The 15,041-nt window shown below is 41.4% G+C and overlaps 2 protein-coding genes across 2 annotated transcripts; one reads left to right on the forward strand and one right to left on the reverse strand.

Moving 5' to 3' along the window:
• Positions 1-4,472: 4,472 nt before the first annotated feature.
• Positions 4,473-6,778, reverse strand: LOC128867877 (putative methyltransferase C9orf114). Its single transcript, XM_054109447.1, has 2 exons — positions 5,885-6,778; positions 4,473-5,818 (listed from the first exon to the last, which is right to left on the reverse strand). Exons 1-2 carry the CDS (start codon positions 6,585-6,587, stop codon positions 5,016-5,018), a joined length of 1,506 nt encoding a protein of 501 aa, XP_053965422.1. The 5' UTR covers positions 6,588-6,778; the 3' UTR covers positions 4,473-5,015.
• A 1,670-nt stretch (positions 6,779-8,448) lies between these two features.
• On the forward strand, positions 8,449-11,907 carry LOC128867879 (activating signal cointegrator 1 complex subunit 1). The gene is made up of 6 exons (XM_054109453.1): positions 8,449-8,686; positions 8,745-8,847; positions 8,904-9,046; positions 9,117-9,259; positions 11,152-11,294; positions 11,370-11,907. Exons 1-6 carry the CDS (start codon positions 8,527-8,529, stop codon positions 11,767-11,769), a joined length of 1,092 nt encoding a protein of 363 aa, XP_053965428.1. The 5' UTR covers positions 8,449-8,526; the 3' UTR covers positions 11,770-11,907.
• Positions 11,908-15,041: the final 3,134 nt, after the last annotated feature.

Genomic DNA, 15,041 nt, shown 5'->3' on the forward strand with positions numbered 1-15,041 from the left:
TATGCTAGGACTTGCCCAACCCACTGTGTACGAGATGCTGAAGATATTGAAGTGGAGTCAAATAACGGAGAAGCACAAAACATAAGAAATGAAATTTTGAGAATATTATAGAAAAATCTAAAAAGTATTAAATAGAAACCTTTGCGCCACAGTTTTTGTTTTATTTTTGTTATACATTTTCTTTATTCAATTATTCGTCATTCGGAAAAAATATGTATTTCAGTTCCTCTACGTATTTCAGCCCATACCTGCCAAGGGAAAACAAAAATGTATTTCTATAAACATCACAAAAAAAAAACATTATTAAGATTAATCCATTTTGCTGCCGTTCTCATTGGTGGTTCCAAGTAATTCAGCTCCGTTGTAAATTCCTCCCATTTTTTTGCTGCTTGAACTTTGGTGCAAATCCCTTTTGCGAATTGTGGATTCGCCTTTCTAATTGTTGTTTGGTACTCACGTCTTTCGACCTGCATAAAATTAACAAAATTAGTATATATTTATTATTTGGTTACTAGAAAACCATAAATAATCGCAAACAACTTACACTTTAACAAGTTTTCCCACAATACGCTGCACAATCGAAAGCAATATTGCATTCGACTCTTAATTCGGTAAACAACGAAAATTTCGATAGGGTTGCACCGCTCATAATACCAAATTGACATTCGATCTTCGACAACCAGCGAATATCGAAGATCGAATGTAACTCATAATAGGGGCCAATAAAGAGAAATGACAATAATTTCCTAAAAAAATTGTATTTTATTCAAAATCAACACCGGCCCTTGAAACTTAACCACCCTTTATAAAGGGTTTTCCAATAAGAGCTGTTATTTTGATATTCACAGAAAAATGTTGTTTTTTAATATAAGGCCAGTCCATAAGTTCGTGCGTATTTTATCCATTAATTTCACTTTTGTACGATTTTTGCATACAAAAAATTATTCGCGGAATATAACGGAACTATTTATATTTTCTTTGATATATTGTGCATTCAACAAATGATTTCAATCGCGGATAGAAAGAAGCACGTGTTGTTAAAAAATAAAATGGAATCTTCGAACGCGTATAAGAGGCATATTTTGTGTTCTTTTAGTAAAAGTGGTAAAAATGCAACAACTGCTGCTGCAGAAATAAACACTGTTCCCGGAGAGGATGCCGTGAGTGTAAGGACTGCGCAAAAGTGGTTTTCAAAATTCCGAAGTGGAAACTGCGATGTGGAGGATGCCCCGCGCGCTGGTCGTCCTGAAGTCTTTAACTCCGACGCCTTGCTCGACCTCGTGGATGCTGAGCCAAATTTGACAGTCGATATGATAGCTCAAAGGTTAAGTTCTTCGCATGGAACAGTTCACAGGCACCTGGCTCCTGGGGAAGGTTTCAAAGCTGGGCAAATGGGTTCCGCATAGACTTTCCGTCGCCAATCTACAGCAGAGAGTGAATGTTTGTTCTCAGCTGCTGCAACGACTTGAAAATGAAAGTTTTTTGAAACGTATCGTTACTGATGATGAAAAATGGGTCCTTTACAATAATCCTGTTCGCAAACGCCAATGATTAGATAAAGATGAAACACCAGAACTGACCGCTAGAGATGGCCTTCACCCCAAGAAGATTCTCCTGTCTATTTGGTGGGATATGGCCGGTATTGTTTATTATGAACTTCTGGAACCAAACCAGACGATAACTGCTGATTATTATTCCCATCAGCTATCAAACCTGAATGAGGCACTTAAAAAAAATCGATGTCCTTAGGCGCAAAGTTTTGTTTCACCACGACAACGCAAGACCTCAAGGGCGCAAAGCAAACATTAGGCACGCTGAACGAGCTCGGATGGGAGCTAATGCCACATCCAGCATACTCTCCGAATATTGCTCCCTGTGATTATCACCTTTTCTGTGTACTTCAATCCCATATGAGTAACAAGAACTACTCCTCAAAAGAAGCTTTAAAAAGGGGGATCGAAGCGTATTTTCACTCCAAGGACAAAACATTTTTTGAGTAGGGAATTAAAAATTTGCCTAATCGTTGGAAAGACATTGTAAATAATGAAGGAAAATATATTATTGATTAATAAATACTCCAAATACTTTTTTATCAATTTTAAAACCACCTTTAAAAAACGCATGAACTTATGGACTGACCTGATATAAATGATCGGATGTTTATTTCATTATAAAGTCGACCACGCTTACAGGACAATATCCTTTTCATGAAATTTTCCATAACCGAATTGCAAATTGGCTGCTCTATGTCCTCGATAGCTTCAGGAAATGTATCTTCGAGGTCTTGAATCGACCCTGGGCTGTTGACGTAGGCCTTCTCTTTCACGTGGCCCCAAAGAAGATAGTCACAAGGTGTTAAATCACAAGATCTCGGTGGCCAATTGTGATCACCTCTACCTCTTCGAGAGATAACAAGGTCCGGAAACTTTTCCCGTAACAGATCAATGGTTTCGTTGCTTGTGTGGCACGTAGCGCCGTCTTGTTGAAAATAAACTTTGTCCAGATCAATACCATCCATTTCCGGCCATGAAAAGTCGTTAATCATCTCTCGATAGCGCAATCCATTCACCAATAACACTTTTTATTGGAAACCCCTTTACTTCTGAACCACAAGCTCCAGCCACCGTTGCAGCAGTTTCACATCGAAAGTTTGAAGATATCTTTTGTGTTTTGTGCTTGTACTTCTTGGTTATTAACTAATTTCGAATATATGTGCATATACATACATACATGCACAGATGGAAGCAAGGAAAATATGTATGAAGAAAGCTGTGATTACCACAACAATACAATTTCTAATGGAATGCTCTTCATCTGACAGCTTCTTATTTTGCATTTTATAGGTAGGTAGGCAGGTAGGTAGGCAAGAATACCCCAGGTATACTTCAAGTAGCATTTACGAGCCATTTTGATACCATAATTTGGACCCCTACCTGTGAAAGGATTTAGGGAAGAGAAAAAACCGTTTACAGCCATCCAGTGCGGTTGATGTAGCGGAGGAGAGAAAAGGGATGTAGACTGGAGAATTTCTTCAAGTCATCCCCAAAGGGCACGCTAAGGAATCTCAAGCGCCTAGCCGCCAGAACCGGACATTTGCAGTGTGTTCAACAGTCCCTTTCTCTATAGGATCCCCATATCTTCTGCAATAGGGGTTGTACGGAATCCCAAGCTTCTCCGCATGAGTACCGGTAACCCACTGACCAGTGAACACCGCAATGAGTTTGGAAATTTAAAGGTGGGGGATTCCCATCACCTTAAGCGTTCTGTTTCTATCGTATTGAGGCCATGGTGTTTTCGAAATAGCACATGATGAGACAGACCTCCATCTGTCTTTTCTTAGAAAGAAATTGTGTAGTTTCCCTTTAACAACAGACAAAAGGACACCGATGTCTGAGAGGGGGATAGCTGAAACCGGTTCTGTCGACCCTTTCCTGGCAAGCTCATCGGATATTTCATTTCCCTCTATATTCCTGTGCCCAGGAACCTAGATAAGGGAAATGTTTCCTGCACGTTCGAGTCGTTTGAGTTCCTCCTTATAGGAGTTCACCAGAAGAGAGCTGCAATACGGCGACGACAGGGCCTTGATTGCAGCTTGACTATCGGAAAAAATATTAATGTATCCCTCCCAACAGCGATCCCGAGGCATTTTGCATGCCTTGAAGATCTCTGCTTGAAAAACGCTGCTTGTTTCCGGCAGTTTAAAGAAGACCGAAATGCTGGCTGATTTAGAGTTAGCCCCCGCTCCTACTTCAGACTCCATTTTGGATCCGTCAGTGAAAACAGAGGTATCTATATCCGTGCCGACCCTCCCCTCTTTCCCATCTTGCCTGCTCGGAAATATAGCTCTAGCACAACCCTCAAATCCCAGTTGGCGGATAGAGAGATCAATGCGAAGGACAGAGAAGGACGGGGAGATCTGCTTCAAGATGCTACTATCTTCTACAGGAAGTTGTCTCCAAAGGCCAATCTACTTCAGCCTAATAGCACCCTGAGCAGCAATGGATTTAACCTGCAGATCCACAGGAAGTAAGTGCAGAATAACGTTGAGCGCAGCAGTGGGACATGTTCTACAGGCACCAGTGATGCCCACACATGCAGTTCTTTGCACTCTCTCTAATTTAGTGGTGTTGTAGCCCTTCTGAACCAAACTAGGCAACCGTATGTCGAAATTGTACAGCCAAAGTACGACACGTGGCTTGCTTGCATTTTATAGTATTTGCTTTTTTTTTTTTATGAAATACGAGGTAGCTCAACTGAAAAATTTTTAATTTTTGTGATTTTTCCCGCAAGCAATTTACTCGGCTGCTCGTAAAACTTGCAAATTGTTACTGATTTTGCGTTTATGTTTTTTTTTTCTTATTTCTCTTTGAGAGCGAATTCTTGGAAATAAAGTTACTGGATAATTTTTACATGAACAGACCTATTATGTCAACCACTATGCAAAATTATCAGGATGTGTTGAAATGTTGTTACTATTTCGGCTAAAACGTGGCATTACTCTCTCTCTCTCTCTCAGCTTAACAGTCTGTGGTGGACCATAGATTATCTATGGACCATAGCCTCATCAACAATCCTCCTCCAATTCAGTCTCTTTTGCCTCATTTCTCCAAAGCCAAACGTTGCATTACGGCGTTTGCAAGCCACCAGCGCAACACAACAACATTACAAATACCACGATGCCTGGCCCTTCGGACTTAATTGTGTACGGTCCTAGTGTACATACATATATCGAAAGATTGATGTTTTTGAGAGTGCATAGCTGGCTTGAAGGTTTTCACTATCCACAATATCAAACTTTTTTTCGCCCTTGTCCATGAAACTATTTAGCAGTGAGCGGCGCGAAAACTTTCTACAGCTTTAGAGTTAATTTACATCACCACACTTCAAAATAGACAAATTACTTACAAAAAAAAGGCAGTAGTTTATATATGTACACATAACATACATATTATAGAAAAGATTATACATAATTCTAAAACCGTTGTACTAACTTAACATCATTTTAAAATGATCAACTAATCAAAGCGACTCAAATCACCCAAATCTTTCGACGCAACCGTTGATTTGCTATCATTAGCTGGCACCACTTCAAAGTCATCATCATTTCCATCCATGTTTAAGCCCTTATTGAATTGCTTCGTTATTTTCGACTTTGGTTTTACTTCAATTTCCGTGGCAGCCAAAGATCCATTATGTTTACTCTTTTTCGCCTTTTTCGGTGACGTTTTCTCTTCAAACTTTGTCTGTTCCTGCTGATATGCAACTTCAGCATGCTCTGGTTCGCCAACATTATCCGAAAATTTACGTTTTTTACTATTTTTATTGCTTTTCATTACATCGGGTCGTATGCCTGTGTAATCACTGCGCGGCAGTTCATATTCGTCAAGTTTTTCCTCTACTTCCGGCACGTTGGGCAGCAATTTCTCCTGCAACGCTGCCAATGCAATTAATAATGCCTCTTCTGTGCGTATTGTGCGCGATCCTTGTCGCGGCAACACATTCACATAATGATCAAAGAGTAGCGCTGGATCATCTACATTTAGTTTGTCATCATTTGCTAGCGCAGCTTCGAGACCCTTGAGCCCACCAAACACAAGAAGAAGATGGTTGAATTTGTATGAACGATTTGGCACCTCATGCACATTGGTACCGCGATCTGATGTGCCAACAGTTAGGTCATAGCCTCCAGAATAAGGTGATTTAGTAAATATTTCTGCCAATGAATGTGCAATGCGCACTGTGTAGCCCCAGTAGATGCCAGTTTCGCGACGCGGTTCATCTGGACTAACTACAGTGCCGCGCAGTTTTTTGCTGTTATCTAGAAAAAAAAAACAACATTAAATACCACATAGATCTAAATAAGGTAAGTAGTCTCCGAGCTTACCTCGCACATTGTCCAATTTGACTGTTACCCGTACACCCGCTTCGATTGCCTTATTAACCAGCACATCATTCAGTAAACCAGCATTGACATACGAATACCCATCCTTTGCTCTTTTATCACAAATAATACCTTCGCGATAGAGGAAAACATTCTGTTGTCGTAAATGATGTGGCGTATCCAATGGATTCAATAGACCGGAGTATTGTAGATCTTTATGTAGAGGGAAAAAGAATTTGCGCAGATACTGTGGACACTCCAAGTATTGTAGAATACGTGCCAATTGCAGGCAACTTTTCCGCACTGTTACTGCTGTTAAGCCATCACCATTTGTTGCATCTTCGGCATCGTCTGCATCATAGTTGCGCTGTGTTTCCCGTGCCGTAGCCACGCCTACATCGTCGAACACAATCACTTCATGCACGCGGAAAATACACGCTGCGCGCGCTATCTGACCGGCTACGTATGAACGCAGCTCAGCCGATTGTGCATTTTCGAGTATGGAACCGGGGACGGCAATGCTAATAGTTGAAGGTTGCAACTTGGGCTTTTCCGTAGGTTCTGCTGCGTCCAATTCAGACTTTGCATTTTTCTCCAAATCTTTCAGCAGTTTCTCTTGTTTGCGTTGCTTTTTCAGAGCTTTTCGCTCTTCATTTATTTTTTTCCATGATTTTGGTGGTTCACTGCCCGGTGGTGGTGGCGCCATCTTAATGTTATTATACAAAAACTCTTTTTTTACGAAAACAATTAATGGAAAATAGAAAAATGCTTGGTGTTTTAACAAATTGGTATTGCACGTGCAGAAAAAAGTCAACTGGTGAGGTGAAAATTCAGTATATCGGGAGGTGAAAATTCAATGTAAGTTTCGGCAATCAAGAAAACAGCTGATTTCGTCGTTTTTATTTTGACTACGCAATTCGTATATTTTCACGTTGGAGAAAATCAATCGAAGGTGGAGACATCACCATGTACGGAATACGTAAGGTGGCGCCTTCCGTAAACCGCTAATTAATATATCGCGATTTTTACAAGCGGCTGACGTCCTCGCTTAAAGTGCACCATACAAATATCGAAAATGAAAAGTAATTTATTGTTTGTAAATATCAACAAATGGTTTGATAATTGTGATTTTTAAATTAAATAAACTTATAAAAAGAAATTAATTCAACATAAATATGTCCCATAAGTTTTTAAATCATACCTATTTTACTAGCAAAAACCATTCTACATTTCCCAAGCAGCGTTCTGATGTTAACAATGGTTGATTTCTTCCTTTAATTGAAACCCAACACAGAACTCAAAACTTCCTCTCACAAAAGAAGAAAACGAAAGAAGCAACTGTCAAAAATTGTTTTGTATCCAACTTTAAGATTGAAAATACGAATAAGAATACAAAGCGTGTCGCCAGTGTGGGAGACAAAATCCCCACGACAGTCGGCTCTACGTAACCGGAACAACCCGGATTTATATTCAGGGACTGTCACTTCAGCAGAATTCCTTGTATATGCACGGGGAATGTTTATGTTGCTACAACAACAACAACAAAATGCTCTGTCTCTCTCTTCTCCCAGGAACAAAATGTTTCCCTGTGGAAATCGGCATTTACTCTTCCTCAAGGCGAATATATTCAAGGTGGTGGTATTCAAGTAGCAACATCATTTTTTAAATTAAAACTGTCAAGAGAAAGAGAATAGAAGAATGTGAGAGATTAAATGAAAGACTTGCTGCCACTCAGGTTTACAGGCATTTCCAAATTAAAGTCGAATGGAAGAAGAGGAGATTAATTATTCCAATAACTTCGCCTTCTATAGATACGCCTTGTTTTTCCTATTTACAAACAAGTAAGCTGCCTCTCTTATGTTTGTATATTCACAGCAATGACGTCACACTGAATTCGGTAGGCGCAATCTTATTTTATCATTCTTGATTCTTCACCATACATATAAAACAAAAGGGCATAATTCCGCTGTACAGTACTCCATAACGTAGCCATTGGTCATCTGTGGCCATTGTACAATGGACTTAGCATCCAGGTTTTGTTTTCTTTCTTTCCTCGTTTACTACACTTGGGAGAATAGGGCCTCGACAAGACTCAGTCTTGTGTTGGTTTCGTTAATCTATTTTGATTTCTGGCAGGGTAGGTGATTAGCCTGCCACTACCAGGGATACCCTCCCAATTTAATTTAAATATACTTGCAAAAAAAAGTATCAAAGCAATTGCAATAACGGAAAATTTGCACTTTTCAGGGAAACATAACTATATTTTCGCTTCTTCCACGAATTTCTATCTTCCCCTAATAACGTATTACTTGTTTGCTCTTTTGAGTTTTGAATAGCATAAAATATTTCACATACATTTTTGAGGGAGTGCTGCAGAAGTAACTGTTCGAGGTTGGTTACAAATCCGAACTGTTTCCACAAACTAGAATCCAACGTGGAAAGAAAGGAAATTTTGTTGTGTAAATTTCCCAAATTTTTAGGTACAAACTTCACAAAAAGTCATTGCTTGTTGAAATAATTGGTACAAATTATTAAAAGGAAACAAAATTAATTACTACAATTAGTTGGTACAGAAACACACCTAATAATTTGCCGTTTGAATACAATTTTTATATGATTTGTTTTCACTAAAAACTACTGCGATTATGAGCCGTGAATTATTAGCACCACCTGTGCAACGCTTGGACAACAACCGTTGCTATCGCATTAATCTAATACACGAAGATTTCGGTAATCAACTAGCGGCCATGCAGCGCCAACGGCAGCCAGAGTCGAAAAAGTCGGAAAATACTTACACGGAGCAGGGTAAGCAATGAATATCAACATCAACCTTCGTTCTGCTAATTATTAATTGGTTTTCCAGACTTGTATGACGAGGACGATGATGATGAACAGGAGGAGGGCGCCGATTTCATTCTGGAAGAACTTCCAAATAGCTACTACAAATTGACTCTGCATGTGGCACAGTAAGGATTCACATTTCCTTGGACCTTGAACTTAATGCAGTTTTGCTTTGTTGCAGGAGTTTTTATGGCGGATTGATCGGTTTCAAAGGCACCACAAAACGACGCATTGAATCGGAAACACAAACAGATATTTATGTGCCACGCAGCAGAGATGGTGGTGGTGGGGGACAGAAAAAGGCTGAAGATGTTTCTATAAAAGGTAAGTTCTGCCAAAGTGTAATACTGAATCAGAAAGGGATTTGTGAAAAATGTATTTAAAAACGTTTTAGGCAAAACACGCAGTAGCGTTATGGCAGCACGTAGAAAAATACATTTGCTATTAGTTTCACTGCGTAAGCGTATGAGACCGACGCACTTCACCTGTGTGGCGTTAAATTACGGCGAAGTAAAGGAGAAATACATTGATTTTAAGGTGATTAGTTTACATTCTGTCAAAAAAATATCGGGAATTGCAGATTTAAAAAGCGCGCATTACACATACAAGTATAGTATGTCTAAATTTTTGTTTTTTTGCTAGAATGTTGGTACAACTTTCCTCTACAGTGTCGCAGAGTTTGAGCGTGATATGTCAATTAGCTTGTTTTTGGCATTTAATTACTTTTATATCAGTCAACCGCAGGTGTGCTCTGCGATTTTCACTATGGATAAAAATATCGAACAAAGAATTTGGCTTAAATAAGGCTTTTGCAGAGGGCCGAGAAGTCGTGGAAGATTTGCCCCGATGTGGTCGCCCATCAACGTCTTTAACGGATGAAAACGTCGACAAAGTCAAGAAAATGGTGCTGGAAAACCATCATTTAAGTTTGAGAGAGGTAACTCGTGACTTTAGCGTGTCTCACCAATCAATTCGCAACATTTTACACCATAAATTGGGCATGAGACGCGTGGCTGCTCGACTCGTTATAAGAGAGTTGGATTTCTTTCACAATTTTCAAAAATCATCGGAAGAAGGTGGCTGAAGATCTCAAGCAATTCTGTGAACTTGGACCCAACGTTTATCCAGCGCATCATAACAGGTGATGAGACGTGGGTATACAGGGTTTGATTGAAGAGTAACGGAGCGTCTGCCAAGCGATCAACCGAATCGGCTGGTGGGGGAAAGTGATCGTTGGACCTTCCCCTTCCACTAGAAACCGGTCCCAGTTCGCTGGCAACAGCGGAGCAGTCAACATCGCTCCGCGCGTGAAAGCTGTTTTAAAGGTGTGTTAGGATTTTGCAGTGGCGAAAATGCAGCTGATCATCTTTTTCTACTCTCGAGGCATCGTCCACAAGGAGTTTGTACCTCCAGGAAGCACTGTAAACGCGGCATTTTACAAAGAAGTGCTCCTTCGGCTGAAAAACTGCGTCGCCCGGGTTCGGCCCGATCTCGTCAACAATTGGACCCTTCATCACGACAATGCGCCGGCGCACACCGCCTTCCTCTGCACCTCTGCATTGGCCAAGCTGGGGGTTCCGGTGCTTCCCCAACCTCCCTACAGCCCAGACCTGTCCCCTCTGGACTTTTTCTTGTTCCCGCGCCTGAAAAGAAAGCTGAAGGGGAGGCGTTTCGACTCCATCGAGGCGATCCAAAAAACTGTGACATCCGAATTGAAAGACTGCTTAAAAAAATAAGGCTCATTACTTTTCAATCAAACCCTGTATGAGTTTGACATGCAAACCAGTCAACAGGCGGCTGAATGGCGCTATCCACATGAGCCGAAACTCGAAAAGCCACGTCAAAGTCGGTCAAAAGTGAAAGTCGTGCTACTCGTTCTCTTTGATTATCAGGGAGTTGTGCACTCGGAATTCGTTCCAAAGAGTTCTACGGTAAATAAGGAATATTTTGTGTAAGCTATGCGACGCTTGAGAGAAAATGTGCGTAGGAAACGGCCCAATTGGTGGAAAGAAAACTCTTGGATCTCGCACGATAACGCACCGTCTCACAATGCTCATATTGTGAACACTTTTTTGAGCAAAAACTCGGCAAATATCATCGAACAACCACCGTATTCATCGGATTTAGACACCTGTAACTTTTTTCTTTTTCCAAAACTTAACTTGCCGCTAGAGGCCATTAAGGAGAATTCACTGAAGGAGCTGAAGAAGATCTCTTCAAACGCGTTTAAAAAGTGGTTTGATTACTGAACTAATCATTGGCATATGTGTATTGCTTCGAATGGAGCCTATTTTGAAGGCGACAAAATGAATTTTGATGATTAAACAATTGTTTTGCGTGTTATTGAACAATTCCCAGTACTTTTTTGACAGAATGTATATTGCCTTTAAGTACATATATCTCAATTACGAGTATATTGTCCCCTGTAGGCGCAAATACTGGCTTTGAATTTGCCAGGTATTGATGAAAATCTCTTCCCATCTGACGAATGCATACATTTAACGCTGTGCGTGTGTGTGTTGCTGGATGATGCGGAACGTGCGAAAGCGGTTGAGGTCCTGCAAAGTTGCAAGTGAGCGTGGTGTTTTGCAAAATAAGTAGTTTTTTTTTCATATGTAGATTTATTTCATGTATTTCCTCCTTGCAGAGCTTTCCTTGCCGATCTACATACGCCATTTCAAGTGCAGGTGCGCGGTCTGGAGATCATGAATGACGATCCGAGTGCTGTGCGCGTACTGTATGCTTGCATTGAATCGCCAGAATTACAAAAGTTTTCCAATTTGGCCATGCAGCCATTTTTGCGTAGTGGTTTGGGTATCGACGATCACGAACGCGATGCGGTGAAGCTGCATATGACTGTGATGAACAATCGGTACCGTAAGCAGATTGATGACAAAGCGGCGGGCGCATTCGACGCACGCGAAATATTAAAACGATTTGGTGATTACGATTTTGGTAAAGTTGAATGTAGTGAAGTGCATTTGTGTGCGTTGCATTCATCGGAAAAGGGAACGTTTTATAAAGTCACAGGAAGCTTAAAATTTTAAAATGACGTTTATGGATTTGAGATGTGTGCATATATACGGCAAATAACCGACACGTTAAATGCGTATGCAAAGTAATGGAAAGTATTTATTATATCTAATACTTTTTAATAAAACTATAATTTCGTAATTTTACTAAAACTTGATTGTGATTATATTGAATGATTGAATGCATCGATCAGATCCTTGTCAAGACTAATTAGAAATGATCTCCAAATGAAAGCCTTCCGTCACTCAACTAGTCATCTTTTGACAACGCGCTTGATTAGACTCGACAGATACAAGCAGCTTCTTCGGTGGCACGCGGTCACCGGACATGAAAATATTCCTCTCACAGATGAGAAAGTTTTCACTATTGAAGACGTTTTTAAAAAGCAAAACGACGAAATCTATGCTAAATCAACTAAAGACGCAAAAAAATCTAGTTCGAAGGTGGCCACCATCCAGCCTCCAAATAGTTTGGATGGGAGTGTCTCGTAAATGCGTTACATCGCTATATTTCTGCGAAAAAAGGTTAAGACCGTGGCCAAAGTGTACCAGGGGGAAGGTTTAGAAGGCGTAGTGAAGCAGTTGGGCAGTACTTTCTTCAATGGAGAGCACTGGATCTTCTAGTAAGATTCCGCTCCAGCCCATAAGGCAAAAACCACCCAGCAGTGGCTAAAAAACAATATTTCTGGGTTCATAGCAGCAGAAGATTGGCCATCTGGAAGTGCAGATCCGAATCCATTGGACTACAGTTTCCAGAAGTCCATTGGGAAAACGTGGGGTATTTCTCCTAGTAAGGTCATATGGATCTACACAGCTATGATAAGACCTATTAGGCATCAGTGGTAGACTCTCTCTCGTGGGAGTCAGAAGGACCTTATCGAGACTACAACGCACTGTGGCCATCTGTTGCACCGGAGCTTTTCCGACTACTTCAGGCTCGGCATCAAATGGTCTGGTTAGTCTACCACCGCTTGAAGTTTTCATCCAAAGGGCGGCCTTGAAGGCCATCTCCAGGCTGAAACACAATGGGAATTGGTACGGCCCCTGTCCAGCATTGGACAACAGAGTAGGCATGGACTTCGATCCAATGATCCTCGCCATACGCCTTGGCTCCATGTCATCCAGGGTCGTACTTGACAAGAGGTACAGTGCGGTGCTGCCAGAGGCTCGACTGTGGTCAAACTCTGAAAATGGGCCCGGCAAACACTGTTCTCGCATTTTCGTGGATGATCCAGGACAGAGCACGGTTCCAGCTCTGGTGTCTACGTGGAATCCGGCGGGACAAAACTGCACTTTGCTCTTGTAATGCACGCATCTGTATTTCAAGCGGAGGTGTATGCTGTTCAAGAAGCGGTGAACTTTGTTGTGGAAAATCGATGGAGAGGCAGATCTATATGTGTCAGCAGCGACAGCAAAGCTGCGCTCATGGCTTTCGACAGCGCTCCAACCACTTCAAGGGTAGTTGAGTCCTGTAAATCCAGGCTGATCTTAGTCGGTAGACATAATAGCCTGATGCTAACGTGGGTCCCGGGTCACGTGGTATCGCGGGTAATGAGATCTCCGACTCTTTAGCTAGGATGGGATCTGAGGTCAATTTCCTTGGCTCTGAACCCGTTCTGCCACTACCTTCCAAGCCACGGTTAGCAAACGGGTTATTCTATCCCACAAGCGAGTTTGGCAGGCTGAGAGAGGCTGCAGATGAACAAAACTGATGTTACCTATCATGTCCGACCGACTGTCGCAGTTCCTCTTGTCATTAAGCAGAGGGGAATGTAGGCAATTGGTTGAACTGATGACGGGCCACTTTCTATGGGCATAGCACATGAAAAAGGTGGGCATCTCAGACATTGTACACTGCTCAGCATGTGGAGAGGAGGATGAGACGGCGGACCACTTTCTATGCGTCTGCCCGGCCTTCGCTCGAATCAGGCTTGAGGTCTTTGGCGTTAATGTGTTAAGAAGCGACCACCTTGGTTCCTTGACACTACTCAGATTTCTTTGGAGGTCGACTAGATTTAAAGAAAATTAAAAAGGGAGCCCGACTGCAGTACAATGGACTTCATTGTGTCTGAGTGCTATACTTGCTAGTCTGTCCCGACAAAAAACAAAAAAAAATCGCAATAATCCGCATCAAAGCGAGATTTTTCTACATCTCGCTCATTTGCGCCCACCCCCTGATGGAAGAGAAGGATGATGCGACCAAAGATTTCTGCTATGAGCGCCTGGAACGTTGCTCTGAGCTCTTCCCCCACCACGACATGAAAATCGTCCTTGGCGACTTCAATGCCAGAGTGGGCAAGGTAGCTGGCACAACGAAGCATCCTATAACGGACAGAGACCGATCTACTTCGCCGCAGCTCGAAACATGGTAGTCTGTGGCACCAGATTCCAGCATAAGAAGATACACCAAGCTACCGGGCTGTCTCCTGATCGAAGAACACGAAACCAAATCGATCAAGCTGCGCTTGTGGTGTTTTATATGTAAGTACGTATGATCCGTGTGCCCATCGACTCGGATCATTACCTTTGTGTAGCCAAACTATGAACACGCCTCTGTGCAGCAAAAAACGTACTTCCAACTACGTCAAGAATGTACGACATCGGATAGCTGCAATCGCAACAGACAGCCCGCAGTCTCGCCACTCGCCACTCGACTCTCACTCCTGCTCTCAGAGAGAACTGCCCACCAATCCGGCATGCAGGAGCAATGGAGCAGCGTTTATCGGTCTCTACGTATCACCGCCGCAGTAGAAGTTGGATTTCGCCAAGCGCGAAAAAACAATTGGTACAACGAGGAATGTAATGATGCCGCGGGAAGAAAAAAAAAAAATGAAGTTGAAATACGTGCTGGCCACTTCGTTAGTTTTTTTTTTATTTTTATTTTTTTTCGCACTTAAAAAAAAAAACAATTTACTTACGTGCGCACAGCTTTTCACATCTCAAAATAAAACACATCTGATTGCATTTTTGCACTTTTTAAAAATATCTCTGCATTTGTTCATCTTTTCTAGTTTCTTTTTTTCAATATTCGCAAATTCTGCGTTTGCTTTTGTTTTACATTCAAAAATTTGACTTATCTAGTTCGTTTTTCCTATTGCAATCTACTGATTCTCTTTGCCTTTTTGCATGATCTGCAATATTTAGTAACTTTTCTGCGAATAATAACATTTCACTTTCTAGCTATTTTTTTTTTATTTTTTACATTTGCGTGTTATCTCAAAGAAACTCGACGCTTGTGCTTTCAACTTAAAATTATGTGTTACGTACGCAAATAATTTGAGTAAAAT

Source organism: Anastrepha ludens, chromosome 6 (genome assembly GCF_028408465.1).
Source record: "Anastrepha ludens isolate Willacy chromosome 6, idAnaLude1.1, whole genome shotgun sequence".
NCBI lineage: Eukaryota > Metazoa > Arthropoda > Insecta > Diptera > Tephritidae > Anastrepha > Anastrepha ludens.